The sequence below is a fragment of the Neolamprologus multifasciatus genome, chromosome 15 (assembly GCF_963576455.1).
Source record: "Neolamprologus multifasciatus chromosome 15, fNeoMul1.2, whole genome shotgun sequence".
Classification (NCBI taxonomy): Eukaryota; Metazoa; Chordata; class Actinopteri; order Cichliformes; family Cichlidae; genus Neolamprologus; species Neolamprologus multifasciatus.
In genome coordinates this window covers 6,524,830-6,549,677 of record NC_140453.1, presented here as the reverse complement: position 1 = coordinate 6,549,677, position 24,848 = coordinate 6,524,830, and the positions used below count along the sequence as shown (strand labels likewise).

General features: G+C 39.5%; 1 protein-coding gene across 5 annotated transcripts; it reads left to right on the top strand.

Moving 5' to 3' along the window:
- Positions 1 to 84: 84 nt before the first annotated feature.
- Positions 85 to 23,703, top strand: arhgap18 (Rho GTPase activating protein 18). 5 transcript variants are annotated; one of them, XM_085132772.1, is made up of 18 exons: positions 85 to 182; positions 10,787 to 11,057; positions 11,497 to 11,623; positions 12,243 to 12,325; positions 12,560 to 12,709; positions 15,146 to 15,212; positions 15,706 to 15,824; positions 16,442 to 16,513; positions 16,646 to 16,739; positions 17,002 to 17,093; positions 17,863 to 17,940; positions 18,838 to 18,997; positions 19,091 to 19,173; positions 19,272 to 19,478; positions 19,613 to 19,744; positions 20,824 to 20,948; positions 21,038 to 21,093; positions 21,272 to 23,703. In XM_085132772.1, the coding sequence occupies exons 1-18, from the start codon at positions 148 to 150 to the stop codon at positions 21,361 to 21,363; spliced, it is 2,043 nt and encodes a 680-aa protein (XP_084988898.1). In that variant the 5' UTR covers positions 85 to 147; the 3' UTR covers positions 21,364 to 23,703. The 5 variants fall into 5 exon arrangements, with proteins under 5 accessions (XP_084988898.1, XP_084988896.1, XP_084988894.1 ...); XM_085132770.1 differs by lacking the exon at positions 85 to 182 and adding an exon at positions 1,771 to 2,216 and having other exon boundaries at positions 15,149 to 15,212; positions 21,272 to 23,698; XM_085132768.1 differs by lacking the exon at positions 85 to 182 and adding an exon at positions 1,774 to 2,216 and having other exon boundaries at positions 21,272 to 23,694.
- Positions 23,704 to 24,848: the final 1,145 nt, after the last annotated feature.

Here is a 24,848-nt window from a genome sequence, read left to right as displayed (position 1 = left end):
AGGTACACAAAAATCTAATTTACTTCTCTGGCTAATCCAATTTTCACTGTGTGGGTGGGTCAGTTATTCTATCAACTCCCACCACATGGTGAGTAGGTTGTGCTTTGTGAAACAAAGCTTTACTGAATTCAATCAGGCAACAAAACAATGGTCTCCAGATTCACATACTACCTCCGGCTCAGGTAAGGAATTAGCAATGTTTTTGTGTTTGTACACCGGTGTGTGCATATGGGTATGTAACCCTTTTCATTTTTAAACATAGGTCACATGCTATGTGATGTGTGTTACCTGTAAGTGCTCAAAATTTAGGATCAAATGTGTAGTTTACCTGCTGTGCATGTGCTGTGATCAGCTCTGACTGCCTCTGGGCCTTTGAAATATGATACAGTTATAAGCATGTAGTATACACTGCATATATAACAGCATACACAGAAAAAAAGTAGTCGGTTTACCTTTTATATTGTAGTTGTGCATATTGAACAGTAATGTGACAAGTAGCTTTTTTAGTTATTCACATATTAAAAGCTATTGTTTAGAATTTGTGGTTACTAGAAATGTTATGTTATCCAAAAATGATTCCAAGCAATTTTCCTGGGGGTGCCAGTATAAACTTGCAGGATATTAATATAATGCAGGCTCAGGTCAGTGTGTGAACACCCTCAAGTATTTGCAAAGCTGCATATTAGAAACACTACTTCATTTCAAAGCCAAAGCAGCTGCCCACAAACTTGAACTTGAACCCTAGGCTGTATTTTAAAACAACAGCTGCAAAACAGTAAGATGACAGCTAAAGAACCCTTAAGCTGTATGGCTGAAACTAGCAGGAAGTTTTATTTTGCTCATTATCAATCCAGAGTGGAAAAACACTGAGCACTGACTTCCACCTAATCAAAGTTGTAAATAGTAGAGCAAATAACATACATTTAAGTCCCACTAGCTGTACGGGTTGTAGATTGCTGAAATTTATTAAATTTTTTAAAAATGTTTTTAAGGTCACTTATAACCATGTTCACGACAACCTTTTTACATCTCACTCTAACTGTTAAATGTTATTGCTTTAATGTAAAACTAAATGTTAAATCTAGTTATTTTATAACATTTAATGTGAATTATCAGCAGTATAAATTTAAAAAGTAGTCAAACTTTTGATTTTAACATCATTCAGTTCAATTCAGTTTTATTCATATACAGCCAAACCACAACAGCCTCAAGGGGCTTTATATTGTAAGGTGAAGTAATACAGCTACAATAATCTAAAAAAACCCAAAAAACACCAGCAATCAGATGACCCCTATGTGCAAGTGCTTGGAAATTTTGGGAAGGAAAAACTCCCTTTTAACAGGAGAAACCTTCAGCAGAACCATGCTCAGATAGGGTCAGCTATCTGGTGCCAGGGGTTGAGGGTGAGGAAAGGAAGACGGGACAAAAGACACAATGTGGAGCCAGATTAGATTGAACCATGTTGACATTACATGAAATGCATGTAAAGTTACCATCTTTATAAAATATAGGAAACATGGTTTTAATTGTCCTGCTTTACAACTTTTTAAAAATGGTGCCACAAGCTGTTAATACGTGTGTGTGTGTGTGTGTGTGTGTGTGTGTGTGTGTGTGTGTGTGTGTGTGTGTGTGTGTATAAATGATAGATGATAATTCAAATCTAAGGAGAAAAGTGTGTTTACTGGGAAGATGTATGGAGGCGTCTCGAAAAACCCCCTTGAGCTTATTTGTACAGGAAGCTTTCAGTACCCTGTCAGAGCAGCTGGGTGCGCTGTCACATCGGAAACTTTGCTCTGCGGGGTTTGGGCCAATCCCGGAGCTGGTCTGTGAGTGTAATCCAGCCCCTGTCCTGCGCTGCCTCTGAGAAAACACACCGACAAGTTGTAGAGAAAGACGATAACACGAAGCCGAGAGGACGAGAAGGAGGAGAACCAGGAGGAGGAGAGTAAAATGTGAGAATGAGTCGGCAACAAATCCTCATACAGATGGAAGGAATACACGGATAAAGTGATTATCTATCGATTAGCGATCGGATGTCATAACCGTGTGTAAAATAGAAGAAAGACGAAAAGCGGGAGAAACATGAGCCGGCAACAGATGGAGTCACAGGGAGTGGTTTTAACGGGTTACCACAGCAACGCGGAACTGTTGCCGCAAACTGGACCGTGTGAGTCCAGCTGTCCGCCGGTACCGGACGCCGAGCACACCGTACACAGGTGGGAGTGTGTGCAGCTGTAATGCCGTCCTTACAGACCATTGATAGAAGTGTGTGTGAAAGAGAGCAAAGGTCACGTTGATAATGCTAATTTTCCTCATTTTCTTTTTTGAACTTCAGCTATGGACGGAGTGTTAACTGCGTTAACTTGAACCCAGCAGTGGCCCGGGGTACTGCGCTTGCAGGCAGTCCACATTTTTTATGTTCCCACTGGCCTAACTCCGCCCTTTGCCTTTGGTTATGCTTTTTCCTAATCAGCAGATAACAAGTTTCACCTTGGTTTTGTTCCGCTGGCCAAGATTTCACACCTAATCCACAGCTCTTCCTTAGCACTGTAGCTTTACGAAAAGTCTTCCCCTGCGAAGTGCTAGTTTTATAAGCAGTGAGCAGACTCAAATGCAGAAGTATTAAATTAGCTCGTACTTCATATATCCCATTCCCCTAGTCAGTGTGGTTGGTGACACACTTCTGGGCTGTGGTAAATCCTGTTCACTAGTTTCCATCAGCTTAAACAGAAAAAAATCATGTTATATTACACAGATTGTTCTATTATGAAAATAACAGCTGTAAGGATGTCTTAAAACAAATAATCTATATGGGACAGTCAGCTTTCTGTGATTCAAAACAGAAAATCCCTGACACTTAAAATATAGAAGCTGGGTGTAGAGTTATTCTATACTTGGCCTGTGTTGCTGCACTTTAAAGCTTTTGGTTTTTAGTTTAAAACCAGGATAATTCGGAAGTGTCTGAAGACATAACTGTAACAAAGTATACAGAAACTACTTTTAACTGCTTTCTTATTCACATAGGAGCAACCATACATGTTTGACTTGGCAGATTTTTCTTTTTTTATATATGCCGGATGCCCTTCCTGAGGCAACCCCAAAAGTAACCTTTCTCTTGTTAGGCAAAAAAACACTATGGAGCCATGCAACAGTGGGAATATAAGGCCAGAATGATAATTGTCTGTGATGTCATGTGGTTAGTAAAATGTATGACTGATAAATTACATGTTGGGCTGCCACAAACCTCCAGGGCAGTAGTCACTGTTTCCTACACAGATTTTTCAAATCTAGTGCTCGATGTGACCAGTCTCCACCAGAAAAACATCATCTGATTTGGTGTTTTGATGTTCTCTTCATGCAGCAGAATGTAGTCATGCCTTGTCTGGATTTCATAGCTTAAGTTTCTGGCTTATTGTTTTATTTAATGGTTTGACAACCTTCTTGTCTGCTTGTACAATGAGGAAGAGACTCAGTAATTCAAGAGGTGCTGTCGCTGGGGCAGCGATGAATGAGAACTAAGGTGTTACGGAAACAACTGTATAGCTACTCTTTTATTTATAACGGATCTTGCTGATTCATACAGGCTGAGCTGGATGTGAAGTCTGCTCATTTACATCAGCAAACACCTGCCGTCACCAACTGTGGGCTGGTAAAAGTAAACAGCCCCAGCTGGGATTCAAACACGCACACCTGTGCGTAGGTGTGTATCTCTGTGCGTGTTCCAGATGGCTTGTCCAGGTAGCTAGAAGAAAAAAGAAAAGCAGCATCACATTACAGGCTGCCTTTGTCTCACCTCCCAAGCAGAGTATGTGTATCCTGTCTAGGTTGACGTGCGGAGGCTTAGTTTTGTAGTCATTGTTTCCCCTCATCGGGAAATGCCAGAGAGACATAATGTGTCAAGTCTCGCATTTGATGTCTTTATTTGTTACATTCAAGCAAGGAAACTTTACACTATTATATCACATTTTCCATTGCCATATATAAACTATGGACTGTATATAAAAGAGGGTTGTAACCAAAGTGATGTCATTATTATTTTTGGACTACTCTTGAAGCAGTGGCCTTAGCATAGTGGCTAATGCATCATTCTTTTTTCTTTTCTTTGTTTTTCTTTTTATAAACCATACATGAATGAGAGTCTGGATGTTAATTTAGCAGCTAATGCTAGCTAGCATTAGCTGGTACATCTATAGATGTACCAGCTATTAGTGCCCAGACAATAAGCACAGTTTTTTTGGACAGGACAGACCCTTCGATCAACAGCACCAGTTCCAGATTCAGTGACTTAAAAAGCTTCAATCCGTTGTACAGTTCTCAGAATCTCAGGAATTATGGGGGTCTGTGGGGACTGACTCGCTCTTGGAGCCTGGCAGCATTTTGAGAAACTGGAATTTTTGGCACTTTACCTTTTGGCTTCGTTTGACTTGGTATAAAACACTACTTCCCAAAGTTTAGCGTGACAAAACAGACAGTTTAGCTCTACAACAGAGCACTACAACAGGAAGTGAAATAAATGAAAGGTTACAAGGCATCAGGCCAAAATAATTACAACAACACAGAGGGTGCAAACACACAGCTGTGTTCTGTATAACACATATCGGTCAGATCAAATCTGGCACCTGTAAGGATAAACAAATTACAAACAGAAGAGCTGAGGATTAAGGAGATGCAGCTAAAACTGAATACTACAGAAAAACACATGACAAAGGAGTTAGTAATCAGGAGTACTATAACAGACATGGATAGGTCATGTATTGTCGATTCATTAGAACTACAAGAAGATAATTTGTTCAACCAGTGGGTCATTGCTGACACCAGCAACTGTGTAAGACGGGGAAACAGAGCTAGGCTCTGTCTTCAGAAAGAGCAGCTGGCATCTGTTGGTCTAAATGGGAATACCACACCCACGTGCACACACGGACAGACACACAAACACTTGTCATCCTCTTCCCTTTTCCTCAGCTGCCCATTGTTCACTTTGTGTTTTGAAGCCTTAAAAATAAGTTTGATTGTCTTCCCCTTACAAAGTCAGTTTTGAAACAAGCACTCCTATATAATTTTATGTCGTACATTATGGACAATATTTTTTTTAGGTTGTTTATAAAGGGATATCTTCACATTCAAAGCAAAAGCCACATATGGTGTTTTTTATCCTATTAAACAAATACAATTGAAATATGATTAATTATTTTACAAGCAAGCCAGATGTTTTAATTTGGGATAAATCTTCCTGTAGCTTCTCTTTACAGCATGTACAGACACGAGCGTGTTATCTTTTTGATCTCACTATCAGCAAGAAAGTGAATAAACATTTCCCAATATGTCAGAAGTCAATCCCAATAGCTGTGTGAAAACAAGCCCTGTATCTGACACCAAACATGGGTAAAATTAAAGTGCAAGAGAAAAATGGCTGCTCAAGTCAAAGTACAAGTACGTGCTGCAGTATTGTTCGGTCAGTGATTTTTGTCCACTTTTAAGTAGTTGCCTGGCAACATGATTGCATATATATCATAATATTTAAGTTTTGTAGATATAAGTTAGATTTTATCATCAAATTAATATAATACAATGCTTTTTAAGGTGTTAGAGGCGCTTACATAGTAAAAATAAAAGGGTCATTTTAGCCTATTGGTATGTTGTTGCTATGCAATGTGGTGATGTCATAATATATGCGATAGATAAGAACCTTCAAGGACCTAAGATGTACCCGTGTGCCAAGTTTGGTCACTGAACTCAAGATCGTATAGGAAGGAGTTGGTGGGCAAAAATGTAGAGATTTGGTGTTTTATAGTAAGAGTAGAAGATTGTTTTACAAATGCTTTAAAATATTAGCTTCATCTTAATGCTGTAGGCCGAGGCTGTAACTTACTCCATATTTAATATGATCGTATGTCTTTAACATAATAATAGCTGTTACTTCTTGAATAGATCAGATGGAATTTTAATAAATTGTTAGAAATTGCGAATATAACATCTGCTTTGATTCATTTAAAGCTACATTTACTCCACCAAATCATGTTTTGTGCCACTGGAGTGATTCATAAAGTCACGCTGGTCATGTGGGAAATTCGCTTCCTCAGATCTTGACTCATGTTCACCTCATGTGTGCTGAACTGGCTCTTTGTGTGTGCCACTGTTTTCTCTCATTCCTGTTTGCAGCTCACAGCATGGGATTGATTTTTATAGCCTGTGTTCAGTCCACGCGCGCACACACGGCCTTGCGCAATCTGTCTTTGTCAGCAGCTCTAAGCAGCTGATAAAAGGTGTGGAAAAAGGTACCGAGAACAATTATACACACCACTGCAGCACTCTATATACTTCAAAGATAATATGTATATGTACTGTACGTGTGCCAAAGTGAGAATGTGTTTGTTTTGCTCACAAGGGCAGCCTGCTGAGCCTCTCAGACTGTGTGTGTGTGCATAAGCAAGCAAAGTGATGTTGTATGCAAAGCCTTAAACAAATTTCTTTGCATTAATTTGATGTGTGCTTTGCGACCTTGACTTTAACACTGTAGGAAGACACAAACAGGAGGCAGACCTGAACTTTGGGTTTAAACTGATTGTTAGTGATCAACAACCTTAGGTTAATTTTTAACAAGGTCGTAAATACATTTCCATGAATGACATGATTGTATTGAAATGAAAATGTGGCAGGAGTGTCTTACCCAGTTAGATCGCTGACGATCTGAAGTTCATTTTTGCCAGATTCTGAGTTTGAGTGTCAGATACAATTATTAAAATGCAGGCAAATGCCTAAATGATAACCAGCTTGGCATGATACTCACAGTGTCACTTTAACCTTGCCAATGTTCAGCAGACATGACGTTTGCCACATTTCCACAGGAACTGAGAAGTCTACCACAGCAACGCTAACTTCTCAATTATCAAAAGTGTTTCAAACAAACACAAAAGTGCTTAAAACAAAACTGGCAGCTCCAGAGGAACCAATTTATTCTGAAACCCTATGAACCTGGGAAGTCACAGTTTAATAAATGCAAAGTACAGCTGGGTTTGATCAAATTGACCGGGGATCATAAAACCCCTATAAACAGGTTAGGAATGTGTAGAGTCTGTAGGTAATAAGACCTTTGGTACAGGTAACTCTCTGGTTTCTGTTTGTCGTCCGCTTTTAGTCACAATGCTATCAAACAATCACGTTTCAGACACTGACCCCTGGACAGAAATGAAAATGTTGGCCTGGATATCCACTGACTACACTGGAAATCTGTTTCCCACAGGTCTCCAGAATTTTAAATCTTACTGCATATAACTCATACAGAACTTGTTTCTACTTTTTAGTCTTTACAAAAACAGTCAGCAATCCAACTAGTCGATATTATTTTCACTACTAAAATTAGCTAATTGCTAGACACTTTGACGCATAATCATACATTTGGCTTAAACATGTTTTCCATTGTAAATCTAATGTACTGTAAAGAAAAAACAAATGCTGCTTTACGCCTTTTATGAATTTGAACACCGATAAAGTAATGTGCACGTTTTGGTGTGTGTGTTTGTTTGCTCGTCTCTGATTTATGAGTTAGTCCAACTGTTCATCGTGAAGCTCTGAATCAACATATGTAAACGATTAACTCGTGGTGAGCTCATAGCTCTGCCTGCTTTCAGGGTAAACGCATCTTCTGAGGTACATCAGAAAACGCTGTCTTTCCTCACATGAAAGCATCACACTTCCTGGACTTTTAAAGGCAACATGGACATGAACTGGGAGAGGATTATTATTATTTATTTATTTTTTAAATTAAAACCACAGATGAAGTATAAAGAGAAGTCGGTGGTATCGCACAGAACTTCCAGCTAAATCCTTGTGTTTTTATGGCTCTGTTGTACTCGGTGTTGCAGGAAGTCTGCTGTGGTATGTGGCCGTAGCTCAGCACGAACCCTCAGGGTAATACTGGGGTAATAATTCCAAATTAATTAATAAAGAGCATCAGCTCAGTGCCGCTCTGTCTGAAATCCCATTTAGTCCCTGGGAGTAACTGATTTTCACTTCCTCCATTTCATTGGAGATTTGTAGAAAATTGCAGTTTTCAGTTAAAAGTCATTGGTGCTTATCTTTTGCTTTTGAACACCTGTGTACATGAGTGTGTGAATATGTGCAGAGTTAATGTACGCGTGTTGGAACATTTGCACGTGTTTGCATTTTTGTGTACGTTCTGCTTAGCTTCATTACCTGAAAGTAAATCATTTGTTTGCACAAAGGGCAACTTTACTTTACACGATTTTCTTCTCCCTCCTTTTCTTTGTTGGCTTTAGCATATGTCAAAGTGAAGTTATTGTGATTTTATATAATTCTAATATAAAATACATTTAAATATTAGTTATATAGGACTTTTTTGTTTTGGTATTCTTGCTGTGTTATACTGTATTGAAATTGACCTAATGTCCCATTTATTAGTGATTTAATGCTTTATAAACATATTGTATATACAGACTAAACATGTCATCTCTCACAAACACCTAATAAGTCATTGTTTTGTTATTTGAGAGCTTTATAATGATTCTCAAGCATACATTTGAAATATTAGGTCTATATTGGTGCATGACAGCACCCTTTAATAGAAACGGGAATAACTGTGTTCGGACTCAGGAGCCATACTTGTAGTTTTTTAATTGAGGGGCCTGTTCCAATCAGTTTTATTGTCGTGGTGTCCGATGTTTTAAACAGCCTTGCTGATGGGTGTACAGCTCTATATTTTTGGGTAAATGAGATGACACTGATAATTTGCAAAAAGATGGATGAATGACAAGATTGTTGAAAGCAGCACTTCAGCTTGATTGATGTGTGACACCGAAACCACAAACCCTTAAGGAGCTTCACTTGCACTACAAGTGTAGTGGCTTGCTCAATATAACTCTTGTTGCTTAAAGGAAAGAGAGACAAATGTTGTCATGCTTAATCAATCTTATAATTGAAGAAAGCTTTGCTGCTGTTGTTGGCACAGTTTAGAATCCATGCTGATGCTCTGGGACATTTCAATAAGCTGATGTAATAGCGTTTTCCCCTTATTCTTCTCCTGGATGTTGTAATTACACAATATATAGTAACAGAGGTGCTACTAATTGTAGTACAGCAGGTATGAAAACTTTGTGTCTTTATTAGTGGGCACAAGCAGAATAAATACATAAGAAATGTTGCATTCAACATTTAAAATCAGCAAGAAAAAACATAAAAATGAATAGTTTCTATATTGTTAATGTTCAGTTTTAGTGTGTGCTTTCAAATCCAGCAGAAAAATGCACATGTTACAAGAGGCCTTTTGTCAGTGTGATGGGAGCTGAAATTCCAAGGGGGGAAAAAAGTGAGTGGCACTCGCTGGGTTTGGGTTTGATTCTACCTTTTACTGGAGGGACACCTGTGCCTGTGATATCTGTGTACCAGGAAAAAAAAGAATAAACAGTAACTCATCTTTATAACTCATCTTTCTTGTTCCAATTAACTAATTGTATTAACGTAGTACACTGACCTGAACTAGGCCTGTGTTATCGTCAATATAAACTCATATTTTTCATGACATTTTTTGGTTGCAAGTCCATTTTAGTTGCTAATGTTGTGGTCAAATTTAAAGAAGTTCATAGTAAGCAGTCCTGGAACATCTTAAATCGGTTGCATTTACTGTAGTGAATTACAAAATTGTTAATTGGCCAGCTAGCCAGTATCAGAGTTATATTATTTTTCCCCATTTTGATGTCAGTCTACCTCTGATCTGTCTGCACTGATCTATTGTGATGTCATCAGATTATTTGCAACATTTATAAAGCACCAGTCCTCCTCAAGGTGCTTTATATCATAAGGTAAAGACCCCACAAAATTAGAGGGAAAACTGTCACAATCAGACAACCCTTTTAAGACCGAGCACTTGGTGACAATGGGAAGGGAAAACTCCTTTTTAAGAGGAAAAGACCTCAAGCAGAACCAGGATGAGAGAGAGGCTTTTAGGAGAAACAGAGGACTAAAAATATATTATTGGAGCAGGAAGATGTAATGACACACAGTATTGATATTGAAATACTGTATGTGGAAGGTGGAATGTTCAGATAAATTGTATACCTAGAGTAATGTACTTGATATATCAGTAGGATATTTCTAGCAGGTATTATCTGTTTACACCATCTCAACTAACCTAGGCTAAGCCACACTAATATGCCTTGTGATAAACTTTGTTTGCAGTGTTTGTATAGCAGAAAGTCCAAGGTCTGCGAGATGTGCTATTTTTATTCCAAGCAAATGCTGGCATCATTAGCTGACTGATTAGGAAACGACCTTGCTAATAGCTTAACTTAAGTTGGAGCCTTTCACCAGCGTGTCCAAAGTTACTGTATCGCCCTGTTTTCATGTCATTAAAGGTACAGGAAATATCAGTGCATACACACCTGTGTACTTACAGAGCATGTTTCCAATAAGTGCTGGTGGAAGGCATCTGTCACTACTAAGTCCAAAGTACGCAGCTACAAGAGAAACCTAGTTGCCCCGTCTTACATCATGACCACTATGATAGCAAGATGATACGTTTTGCTGGCTTGCCATATTATTTCTTTAGTTTATTGGGATCCTCTTTTGCTACTCTGCATCACAGACACTGATATTTCAATGGTACACAAAAAATAAAAATCTTAATAAATTAGCATTTCAAAATAAGCAAATCAATGCCTTACGCAGCTATATCCAGCTAAGTGTATGAACTCCTATGACTCAATTTATAACTTTTGTCCATTACGTACCTGTTTCATGAACCTCTCCCCTGCTCGTCTGTTTGTGTCTCCAGCCGCAAAACAGGCCAGTACACCCTGCAACACAGCCAGAATGGACAACAAGGAGGCACTTCTGCTTCTTCTACCACTGGCAGCACAGAAACTGGCAGCACAGAAACCAGCAGCACGGAGCCAATGTCACTGCCCAGTCAAAATTCTGCAATCCAGCATTCCTCCAGCCCCAAGCTTGGATCCAGCCCCAAGACTGGCTCCAGCCACAGCCCCAGGCACAGCCACAATTCCAGGTCGAGACCATCGCCTGCATGTCAGCGCTACAACTCTCAGGTAGCCAGCAGATTTTGTTCACTTTCAGTCTGTTGGGGCAAATACTTCATTTCATTCCTACAATATTCCGCTGTATAGGAATTTTTTTTAGTATTTTACAGCTCTCTGGTAGGATGTACAGTATTTTGACCCTCTCTTAGTTGCACTGGGAGTGACACAGTACGCAAGCTCTTGGGTTTGCTTTAATTCTTATACACTTTATGAAAAGTGTGTGTGTGTGTGTGGTATGTGTGTTATGTGAGAGCAGACAGTTGGCGCAGCCAGTTGCTGCCACCATCTAGACTTGTTGAGACCAGTTGAGAGACCTGTCTACTTCATTATCTCTGTGGATCATATCTGGAAGATCGTTGAAATGAATTATTAATCGCTGAAACGGGGCAGAGAAGCTGAAACTGCGAGCTTAAAACCTCATTTTTCTGCACGTCTGCTCATTTTGAAGGACTCTTTGGACGAGCTGCAGATGGACGACTATTGGAAGGAGGTGGAGAATATTTCATTCTCGGGCGGCGCAGGAGAGAGGGGAGAGGGAGAAGTTCAAGAGGAGGAATCGCAGAAAATTCCTGAAGGTGAGATACACATTAAAGGATGAAGGAAAATTTGGATCGTAGACTTATTTGGACATATGTGCTGGTCCAGACGCAAACAAATTCTAATGTAAAAGTCTGTTTCTATACTGGAAGAGGAATTCCTCACTGAAAGCTCAGTCTTTTCACTCATCTCTTTATGTAACACTTTGTATGTCTCCCTCAGACCCCGATGTTTATACTCATTTTCTGCTCGTTTGCCGTCATTCGCATCTCTGTTTAAACAGTTTGGAAACACATTAAGGGTCTCGTTTTGAAGTAGTTTCATGTGGGACGTAAGTACCAGCTGTTTATCACACACCGCTGCTGGGCCAGCTCAGACTTGTGGATACTGGCTCTGCATTGGCTTGCACAGTAGGAATGCACTTCCTGTGCATTTCTTCAGTCATATTTAGCCTTTAGTGTGTGAAGACTATTGTTTTCTAGCGTAAACGCGCTCTTCCTGTTAGAATATGTAAGCCATTTGTGTATGTGGTCGCTCCTTTCCCTTTCCTGCACCTGTAGATTTGTTTAAGCAACGCCGCACCATCTCAGCAACCAAGTAGGGAATTGCCCATCATCTTCCCTTCTCAGTATTGCTCATTCTGTTTGTCTCTTTCAGAGGGTGAGCAGGAGGAGGCGTGGCTTGCAGAAGCAGGTCTAGCGCGGCTTGTTGATCATTCAATCACAGTGGATCATGATCAGGTGACAATCATATATCTTTTATTGAATTAATAAGAAGTTAGTCCAGGTACAGTTAATCAGTTCCGTATTTTCAGGTCAGATCTTAAATAAGCATTTATTCTTTGTCACGTTTGAAGCCTTCTTATACAAATAAACATGTACATGAGAGAAAAAAAGATGGACTAATGTAAAACATTGTGTGAAAACAACAAATAGATTTAAGTTTGTGTTTGATCTTAATCTATGTATTGACAGGAAGAAGACAGTGCAGTTTTCCTTTCCACGCTCACCAGGACTCAGGCGGCAGCCGTAGAACGTCGCGTGGCATCAGTGCAGCAGACCTTAAGGCGACGTAACCGGCAACAACTTCCTGATGTTCGAGATATATTCCGACGCCCTGATAAGGTTAGCAGATCAACACTGTGCTTGACACAAAATGCCAGCTCACCAGCGACATTGTAAGGTACACCTTTTTAACTGCTCATTAACACAGATATCTAATCAGCCAATCACGTGGCAGGGACTCAATGCATTTAGATATGTAAACATGCTCAAGACAGCCTGCTGAAGTTCAAACTGAGCATCAGAATGGGGAAGAAAGGTGGTTTCAGTGACTGTGAATGCTGCACGATTGTTGGAGCCTGGCGTGCTGGTCTGAGTATTTAAGAAACTGCTGATCTCCTGGGATTTTCCTAATGACTGCTTATTGCATGGTAGCACGCCATGTCACAAAGCTCAAATCATCTCTAACTGATTCATTAAACAGAATGAGTTCATTATACCTAAATTGCCTCCACAGTCAACAGATCTCAATGCAACAGAGCACCTTTGGGGGATGTGATTGAACTGGAGATTCTAGATTCATTATAGATCAACAAATCTGCACCAACCGTGTGACGCTATCATTTCAGTGTGGACAAAATCTCTGAGGAATATTTCCAACACCTTGTTGCATCTGTGCCACAAAATACTTAAAGCATTTTTGAATGCAAAGGGGGGGGGGGGTCATACTTGGCTGGTAAATATAATTGACTCAGTATTTTGCAGTCAGTCAAACCCCATTGAGACTCTAGTGCTTTCTTGCTGTGAGTAGCCATTCTAATGCCTGATTACAAAGTTAGAGCAATGGTTGATTTAGCTTAGCCTGGCAAAAGACAGTAAAGTTCTTGCTAGCTTGTACAGAAGAGCAGTAAATATAATATATATGATTCTTTCTTATTTAATAATTTTGTTTGCATTTATATTATTTATTGGTCAAAGACAGTAGAGAATAGAGAGGAAAGCAGGGGGAGGATCCAGGCCAGAAACAAGCCCAGCTCCTGGAGCCTTGCTCAACCCAGTGAGCTGTAGTGGTAATATAAAGAGCATCTTAAGAGGAAACATCACAAGCTGGTGTGGCATGTGCACAGCCCAAGACCAGGAAGCTCTGAAGTGAGTAATTGAAACTCCTCAGATCATCACTGGCACCTGAGCATATGGATGAGATGAGGTGTCTGCTTAGAGGCCCAAAACAAAAGACAACTCCCAACCACACCTTGCTGCCATCTGGACAGTGATGATCCACCTTTTGGCTGTACACTTTTTTTTTACATATGCATAATAAATATAGTGTGGATAACAAGATGTGGTTTTACAGTGGGGTACTTTCTAGGCTACGACTGTATCTTAATTTAGATACTTCAGCCAGGAAACTCTCCATGTGGTACAATAAGCACACTGAATTCTTACTAGTGTAATTTGTGAGTTTAACAGGGTAGCACAGTCTTAAATCAAGCTTCAATCATTGCTGGTAACTTATCTTCAGTCCTGCTGGTGGAAAATTGTTTAGTGTTCTTAATCTTTTTGCTACACAGCCCACATGACAACTATTGAGGATATTAAGTGTTTGATGCAACATTCAACATTTGGATTGTTGTACTATACACCGGGGTCGGCGCCAAAGCACATAAACTGGATGAACAACCAATTTTGACGGGGTGGAAGCCAACTCTTTTTACTGTTCTTTAAAACGCAGCAACAACAAAAGACAAAAAGAGATTAATGCTGCCAACTTTACAACCTAAACAACAAATTAAATTATAAACAACTGATCAGAACTCATGCATAACACAAAGTACACTCATAGCGAATTTGTTTTGAAGTTTCAAGTGACGTCATACTTTAGAGTTGTTGATTACCATTTTTGGTTGCAAAGAGACACATACAAGGGTCGCAGACTTTTGACTGACTTGCATAGACCTATGCCTCAGTCACGCTGCTATGCATGACTATGTAGATCCTCAAATCATTGTCAGTACCCTTTGGAAAAATCATAAGGGAACTGACAATGACATTTATGAGGTTTTCCCTTTTAGTTAAAATTAACTCGATGTCCATGAAAATAAACATTTTCAGTGTTCTGTTATTTCACGTACCACAAAGGAAGTGGTCACAAATTTGTGTTTCACTTCAGTACAGGTCTCGCAGTATTCACTTGCTAGTTCCCTAAACAAATCCAACATTTTATGACATCACTGCAAATTCAGTACGGGTTAAAGAGTTGACTGGAGTTATCGTTGATAAATTAAAAAAATAAAATAAAATACAGGAATCAAGATTTATAATCAGAAATAAATTTAACAAATAATACTTTTAAATTTAAATCTGTCTTTAGTCCAAACTGTTTGAACAGTTTGAGCCTCTCATATTTATTTCATTCACACTCACACACAGACTTTGTCCACTAATTAACAGAAAAGATAATGTGTAACAGGGCTTTCTATAAATTTGTGACTTGTTAAACTTGTTGACTGCTGTGTTGTTCACGTCTGTGTGTGTGTGTGTGTGTTATGCTGTGTGTAGCAGGATGTGGAGCCTCAAAAATCCAAAGAAGGAAGTGAGAATGGACAGAAAGGTGCCCCTTCAACCGGTATGTGCTGCATACTCATGCAGACACGTGCTTACAATATGAGTCAGTGTCATAAATACTAACTGAGACCCCCCACCACCACCACCACCAAAAAGAAAAAAAATCTGCCTAGCAACACACACACACATTTGGGAACTAACACGAGTCACTGTGTGATATGAGAACATTCAAGAGGAAGTAACAGAGTGTAGTCATATCTTTTTTTTTCTTTTTTTACAATTCTGCAGGATTTTTTGTAATGTTCACATAATATATGTGACTGTATAATAAGCATAAGTCTGGCAAAGTTCTCCACAACAGAGAAGATAAAGCTGCAGAGAATAGGTTTTTTATGAGTGCTGCAGTGACTAATTCGCTGCACTCTTAAACTCCAATAAAACACATCCAGTTGTCTCTTTGTATACACTTGCACTTAGCTATCATAAACATATCTGTACTACCCTACATGTGTGGTCATAAGTTTTATTTCTTCATTGTGTGTGTCTCTAAACAGAAACGGAGACAGAGCTGAATGTTGACGTGGCGTTTTCAGAGCAGGCGCTCAGTTACAGGGACAACCACCAAAGTTTTAAGGTCACCCGGAGCCTTAACTCTCCTGACGACAAACTACCGGTGAGCTGCATTTCTGAGAATTTACACGGACACAAAGGTCATGTGCATATTCACTTCCTTAATGGTGTTTCTTTATTTTTCTTATTGTCTGAACATGTCTGTGCTTGTGCAATAGACAGCATTGACACTTTAGAGCCAAAAGAGGATGCACTGATCATTTACATTGTCAGGCGAGCATGGCAAAGCTATTTGAATTGCTCTCCTATTAGTTGTTGGAGGTCAGTAATTACCAGGAAGAGCAGAAGATGGATATGGCAGCACAGAAAAAACTATTTGCACACAGTTGTTGTTGTGTTGGATTGCAGACCCTTATAATCAGATTTGTTTTTGAGTTACAGTTTGGTTGGAATTTGTTTTTTTGATCTATATACAGTGTTGGAAGTTGATAAGCATTTTTGCCCTATATATGGTGTTGTCAATTAGCAGATATGGTGTTGGAGCTAAATCTTAGTGACATCTGGTGGCTGGAGCTGGTATAACAGAACAATTTCACTGATCATACAGATGATGTCAGATAATTGTTTTTCTGTATCTATCATCATGCAGTTAACTCACTTTTACACTAACTGAATGTAAATACAATAAGAAGTTAATTTAGCTTTATTTTTCCTCCCTAGAACTTCAAGCTTCTCCCAGATAAAACGGGTCAGACGCGAATAGGAGACCTGTCTCCTCTGGATATGAAAAAGGTAAAATGATGTAACACAGTGATCTGTGTATCTATGCCTACAAGACAAGTGTTTGATGAGCTGTCTCCACATTCACTTACTGTTTAGTATCATCATTGTGTGTATCTGTGTCTGTGTGTAATGTTCTGTCAGGTGCATAGACTGGTGCTTGTGGAGATGACTGCTCTGTTTGACACTTCTGGGATAGACCTCAAGCCAGCCAAGGCCCTGAAAGTGAAGACTAAAGGTTAAAAACACACACACACACACACACACACACACACACACACACACACACACACACACACACACACACACACACACACACACACACACACACACAGCCTAAATAGAAATGTCTCATTACACAAATTACACAGTCAGATACAACAGATAAATACATTTACACACATACAAACAGGAAGCTAAGGTATCTGTGCCTGTATGGTGTCTGTGCTTGTGTGCGGTGCAGTGCTTTTGTTTTACTCACTATTTGTTTGTGTTTGCAGAAAGTGGATTGTTTGGGGTTCCTCTTACCACTTTATTGGATCAGGACCAGAGACGGGTTCCTGGAACCAAAGTGCCATTGATACTGCAGAAGGTGAGCGCACTGACATTCACATATTGTAATCCAGTGGTTCCCAAACTTTTTTTGCTAGGCCCCCCCTTTGTTTTACAAGAACAATGTTCGCCCCAAAGTGCAAAAAGTTCAAAAACATAAACAACTGTGGGATGCTGTTTGTTCGTGATTTGGACAGGGGGAATAAATTGTGGCAGGATCAGCCTGATATTATTTGTATCCCGCTGTAACTTTACTGTATAAAGAGCAAAATGTCAGGAGTAGTTAGTCATTATAAGAAGTGTTTGTGAACTAAAAATCAAGAATGTGGGATACTGTTTGTCCGTGATTTGGAGAGCCCAGTGCATGCTCCAGACGCAGGGAAAACCAGTTCTGCGGGGGAGACCTACCTCGGCACTTGTGCAGGTAAAGCCAAAGGGAAGATATGCTTCACCATATTTTCTAGTCTTTGGCTTGGAAGGAAGTTGGTTTGGAAACATATTTGGCGATGCTTCATATCCTGCTTTGCGTTTGTGTGGAAGCCCTGTCAAAAACTTGTCCATTATGCTAGCAGTGTCCAAACGTTCTTTTTTCCCCCCTCTTTTCATACCGCACCCCCCTGCAATGACTCTGCGCCCCCCTAGGGGGCAGGCCCCACACTTTGAGAACCTCTGTTGTAATCGTGGTTTGTTTTTTTGCATGTGTGTGTATTTAAGCATATTTCCAAACCTCAAAATTTACACTCAACTCATTGGCTTTATGTTTGTTTTAATGGTGTTTTTAAATGACATTTTCTTTCTCTCGTCATAAGATTATCAGTCATATCGAGGAGGAAGGATTACACACAGAGGGCCTTCTTCGGATCCCTGGAGTAGCCACTAGAGTCAAGGTTAGTTCAAGTATTTAGCTGACCACACCTCCCACAGAGACAATGTAAAAACTCAGGTTTATAATAACGCCAAGCATAATAAAATCAAGCATCAACTTCCAGGGCATATATATTCCCTACTCCGTCTCCAACCACACTGTCATTCATCTTAAGCAGTGTCCACACTGGGGGGAAAAAAAAACACTTCACCCATCATTCATCACTTTGAAGCTGACAGCTCAGAACCTGCAGACATTCCAGGTTCTGGTTGCCTTGAAGGACCGGTCCCATCCTGGCAACAAACTGTTCCAACTTCTGCAATCCGGTAGAAGGTCCCGCATCATCCGAGCAAGGACAGAGAGACTCAAGAGGAGCTTCTATCCCCAAGCCATCCGGGCCCTAAACACACACACACCCGCCCTCTCACATCATCTATAATTGACTGAGACAGGACTCTCTTCCAGACACTCTAAACCCAGGCACAATGTACATTTCAAATTCCTTTAATTTTAAATAATTTTTTGCACATGTCGAGGAGCGTGTCAGGTTACATTTCACTGTGTGTTATACTTGTATAACTATGCATGTGACAAATAAAGAACCTTGAACTTGTACCTTGAACCTAAGAAACCCTGTAATATATTTACTATTAGGTCATATGTCAGTTATTGGTTTCCTGCGTTCCATTGGTAGGCGCTTCAGTCGCTCACCTGGAAGTTGAGAAGTTTACCTTGGGTCACCATCGGTTATTTCCCCCATGGTCACTTAAATTGACCAAATGTTCTTCACCGTCGCTTCCAGTGGGAACGCAGCTTAAAACTGAGCTTTTCCTTCCCGTGACATCACCTGATGTGAAAGTAATAGTGTTGTTGATTGTACTTGAAGTTGATAAAGCCTCTCTGTCTGTCCCAACTCCAGTTGCTGTGCCAGGATCTTGAGTCCTCCTTCTATGATGGGACATTTTCGTGGCAACAGATGAAACAGCACGATGCTGCTAGCCTTTTGAAGCTGTTTATCAGGGAGCTACCCCATCCACTACTGACCGTGGAGTACCTCAATGCATTTATTGCTGTTAACAGTATGTTTCCTGTTTAAGACAAGTGCTTCATACACACATAGTGATGCAACAAAGTGTCACACTCATGCTGTGTGTATTTGTGTGCATTCACAGATCTCCCCACAAAGAAGCAGCAGCTACAGGCTTTAAACCTGCTCGTCCTTTTGCTACCTGAAGCCAATCGAGACACTTTGAAGGTAAATTTGGCTTTATAGTCATCACATTTCTGTTCCCTATATTATTCCTTTATGACGCGTGATTATTTTTGTAGTAAAATGAAATATTGTGTTTGCAGGCACTGGTGGAGTTTTTCCAGCGTGTCATTAAAAATCAGGCCAAGAATAAAATGACCCTGAACAATGTCTCTGTCATCATGGCGCCCAACATCTTCATGTTTAAAGGCTTTCGGTCCAAGGTTACAGAACAACAGGAGTTCTCCATGGCAACCAGCACGGCCAACATTGTCCGTCTGCTGATCAGATATCAAAATCTTCTGTGGACTGTAAGAAAAAAAAATCTTTGCATTAAAGCTGTGCATGTGTGGCAGTTTTGTGTGGTTAAACTAGTTACTCACTAACCACCATTATTTTTTGGTTTTAATGGAGTACATCTCTGTGATGTGCCTGTCTTATCCAGATCCCCAAGTTCATTATGAATCAGGTCAGGCACCAAAATATGGAAAGTCAGAGGAAGCAAAAAGAGAGAGCCGTACGGAAGCTGCTGAAGAAGATAGCCATTGAAAGACCGTCTGAGAAAACTATCCCTGAGGTAAGAGTTTTAATTTCCTGGCTTCACTGAGATACTTTTTTAATATCCTATTAGAAATCTATAAATTATAAACACACTCTATAATGTGATACAATGAAATGAGAGGACTAGAGTCATTAACCTGGTGGCCGTGTACATCTTGTTTATCAGAAGACCACCTGTAAACTACTGGTAAAGGTGTCAGAGCAGACAAAGGGTTTCTTTGCATAAGGACGATGTATGACAGATTTAGAAAAAAGCACACAAGTCAGTCTGCCTATGATGGCTATAGATTTTACTGTATTTTCAGTCAGTTTGAGAAATGGTGACATCTAGTGTTACTGTATAAAAGTACAATGAAGATCATGATGACTGAATTTTTAAATCATTTATACAGGAGCCATTATACAGCTCACACAATCCTCTGATTAGCTGTCGGCCTCTTTTCCTCACAGGTGTCTGACGAGTGATTGGTTAATCAGCAACTGAAGGGATTCTAGGCAGTTCTGTCTTTTGTGCAGTCTTGTGTTAAAATGAATCTGTTCCTCTTGACAGATTCTTAGTGGATGAATAACTTTAGTGATGTGAACCTAAACCTTGACTGTAGTTTATTAAACAGAGGAGCCACAATTTCAGTCCATATTCTTGAGCTGTCATTAGTCCAGGTTTTATGTAAGTACCTGGGTTATTAAGAACAGCGGTCCCCAACCTTTTTTGCGCCACGGACCGGTTTATGCCCGACAATATTTTCACAGACCGGCCTTTAAGGTGTCGCGGATAAATACAATAAAATAAAACTGGTACCGGTACCGAAAAAAAGAAAATGTATTCATAACACACGTGAAAAGACCCAGGAAAGTCGAGTTAACGATAAAAACGATAACAAAATAACGCTGAAAACCCTGAAAACCATACATTTTACACCTGAGCCTCAACTCTCGTGGCTCAGTACCAAACGACTCACGGACCAGTACCGGTCCAAGGCCCGGGGGTTGGGGACCGCTGATTTAGAAGAGTGATTTAGATTACGTTATTTTATTCAACTGTTTACATCTAATGTAATTGACAGTCTGTTGCGCTTCTCTGACTCTGTGTACAAGCAGGAGACCTCACAGGGGATTATCCGAGTCCACGCACCACAGTTCAGTAAGATTTCTATGGCACTTCAACTTACCGAAGACTTGCAGGCTTGTGATGTGTTAACACGCTTCCTGAGCCAGGACAGGTAACATGTATATTAACAACACAAACAGAGAAGCTCTCACATGCCCGCATGTCCTCTGACTGCGTCTCTCATCTCTCTCATCCTTCCAGCTCGTTGGCGGTAAAAACAGATGATTTGTGTCTCTATGAGATTGGCGGAAACATCAGTGAGTTCTGCTCCCATAAAATTACATGTGTAAACTAAAAACATGCACTACAATATTAATTTCCTTGCTCATAAAACAGCTTCTATGGCACAAATATGGATTTTAAGTCGTGACAGTACATGCTGTCAATGTGTTTAATGTTTCTCTCTGTCTGCTCTTCTTCTTGTCGTCTTCAAAGAGGAAAGATGCCTAGATGGGGAAACGTATATGAAAGACCTCTACCAGGTGAATCCTACAGCAGAGTGGGTCATCAGAGCTATGCAGCGATGAGTTCATCAGGCCCTGCTTCATGCTGGACCTCTATAAATTGCCACCACTGTGTCCTGAAAGAAGAGGCGCTGCTTTGTTGTCTGTGGTTCTGGATGCACTTGGAGTTTTCATCTGTAGCATAGATATAGATACTTTTAACTGATCCTCAAATTTGCCACAAAATGCACATTTTCTAATGGAAGAACTCATCAAAGCAGATTTTATGTTATGTGGAAATACGTGTCCTTTTTAGTTTATTGCACAACTTAAATTCCCATACTTTTTTCTCAATGGGGGAAAAAAGGAAAATTATTATTATTATTAACAGGAGATTATAGAGATTAATAGTTTGGTGCAGAAAAATAATATTGATTAAATCATAAATCAGTCATGAATAAATACTGGTCCATTTTTGTGGGCTAATTATGATTTTTTTGTTAAATCTGTTTATATGTCTATTAAAAGTCCTAAAAATGATGTGTACAGCCACATTATTAAATAGCATTAAATCTGAGCATTTCACCTGGAAGGATGCTTTGGAGGTTTGGGGCTCTGAAGCGGAAAGGTAGGTGCTGTAAAGCAGTGGTTTATTTTTTAGCGTAGAAGAAAACTGATCAAAAACAGTGGATGTGTGAGTGTTTTACCCTACTCTACAATGTGAACAAGCACATGTGTACGTCATACACATGCAGTACTGTGTGTGTCAAGTTCACTTTAAGTATTGCTTTAAAGGGATGGACTGCTGACTGGATGATACATTTGCACGTGCTGGGCTCCAAACGTATCTGTTCATTTGTTGTTTTATTCATTTTTGGCTCAGTACCATCCACAGTGTGGACATGAGTTGATATATTCTACTTTGGCAAAACATGCATTTAGACAGGAATAGAAAATCCCCATTTTATGTTGGGTGTTTTTTGGCATCTATTTGTGTTTCTCTCAGTTTTCAACAAAGGTCTTATCAGATTTAGTGCAGTTTCTCACAGTTTCAGCAGCCTGTGGAGGATTGTGTCTGCACGATAGAGCCACTTCTTTTATGTATAGCTAGGGAGTATTCAAAAAAATGATTTTGGGTTTATTTTGAATGATTTTGATTTATTTATTTTTTTGAATATCTTGTTTTTTTCTGCCTTGTATTGTTGTTTACTGTGATTTTTTTTCGGATAACTGTTTTTGTGTAACTGCCTCTGAAATGACCACTAAAACTGCCTGTAAATAAACATGCAGTTATTAATTACCACATCTGTTGGTGGGAGTGCTTATGTATCCGAATGACTTAAAACTTGTACGCTGGAAAAACTGTCGCAGTCCTGTATCTCCCCAATTTTCAAATGAGAATTTAGTTTCCCACCACTGTTGTACTGACCTACTTAGAGTAACAGTGAGGTTAGAAATAATGAGGTCCAGAGGCTTGGATGTAAAGGGCTTGAGTCAGAGCTCTTGGCAGTTTTTACAGAAAGATTGAATTAGTGTACAGGTTTTCTGTGAGTCAGATTCAGGGCACCAGATGCAAACAGACCACACTTTGTAGCAGAATATAATATCCATAAGAATTTACACAGTGCTTTTGAATTTTAAACTAATATTCTAAAGCTGCTGACACCTTTATTATGTACCAGCACTACAGATTCCAGGCCTTGTATTCTTCACCTGAGCCTGTAAGCTTCATGAAACTTATTGATCAACCAGAAAGTTAAAGGCTACTTTTGATGTCTCCCTTGTCACAAGGGGTCACCACAGCAGGTAGCTCCACATGTTTGATTTAGAAGAGTTTTTACCCCAGATGCCCTGCAAAGAGGATTTGTTTCTCCAGCTGAAATTGAACCAAAAACCTTTTGTTTATAAATGTGCTCGATTTAGTTCAGTGTTATTTATGTAGTGCCAAATCACAAAAACAGTCACCTCACGGCACTTTATATTGTAAAGATTGTAAAATAATAGAGAGAATTTTTCAGCAATCAGACTCTCCTGTGAGCAAGCACTTTGATGACTGTGGGAAGGAAAAAACTTCCTTTTACAGGAAGAGACCTCCAGCAAAATCAGGCTCATTTGCGGCAACCAGTTGGGTGTGAGGGGAGGGAGATGGCACAAAAGACACTGTGGAAGAGAGACAGAATAATTATCAAATGCAAAGTGATGTATAAACACACCGTGAGTGAAAAAGGTAAGTGAAGAAGAAATACAGTGCATCATTGGAAGCTCCCAGCTTCCTACCTTTTGCAGGACATGTGGGACTAATAAGGGTTTATCTTATCTAACTAAGGGAAGGTCACCTGATCCGGCCCTAACTATATGCTTAATCAAAAAGAAAAGTTTTAAGCCTAATCTTAAAAGTAGAGATAGCGTCTGTCTGGTAGCTAGTTCCAAAATAGAGCCGGAAAGCTGAAGGTTCTCCCTCCCATTCTACTTTCAAACAGAACCAGAAGTAAGCCACCAGTCTGAAAGCACAGAGGGTGATATGGAACTGAGGTCTTTAAGATAAGATGGAGCCAGGTTATTCAAGACCTTGTAAATTCAATTCTTGATTTTACCAGGGAGCCAGTGAAAAAAGTCAGTATGGGAGAAATATGTTCTCTCTTTCTAATCCTTGTCAGTACTCTTGTAATGAATTACTAGATGTAATGAACGCATAAACAAGTTTTTCAGCATCACTTTGAGGAAGGATGTTTTTTGAAACTTGCATAATGGCAGTTGATATGTGATAAGAGTTTTAAACCACTACACTAAGAACGAAATATTAAAGCACAAATGCCAGTGCTTTACAGAAAGAAACCCACTAAAGTAACTAACCAGTATTTATGACGCAAGCTCCAAAAACAGCAGTTGCAAAGTGATTTAAAGAAAATAATCAAAGATAATGGAAAATGTAAAAGCAGGTTAAAAGAAAGCTAAATTTGCGAGGGATTTAAGAAACTGAAAAAAATTTGCACAATTATTAAAATTGAATAACAAGCAGCACAAACACAGGACTGATCAGATTAAAAAACATTGACATAACTAAGACGAAACAAGTAATACATTAATAAAAGACTTGATATTATCATATCACAGAAAGCACTTCTTATTGAATACAAACAAAAGCCAGAAAATGGCTTTAGGTATTGGCATAGACCAAGCAAATGGACTGTAATGGATTAGTAAAACCAGTGGTTACTGCTTTAACCACAATTTTTATAGTTGCCCAGAGTAGCAAAAGTAACAGGAATCAGTACTGACACTCTGCACAAGATACTCGAGCAAGGTAGAGCCTGAAGTATAAGGAATAACTATAGTTAGAGATTTAAAAAAAAATAATTTTTTATTGACATAGCATGGCCTATGATAGATTGATTGATTGTGAATATTTGCAAGCCTGAATGTAACTACAATAAAAAAGGGAAAACCCGGACAGTATGGCATTGAATGTTTCAGCTCCCGGGTAATCCCATGTTTACTATTTAAACACATTATCCAACTTGAAGGGGGAAATAATAATAAAGAAACTGCTCTCGGGGAAAAAAGAAGGG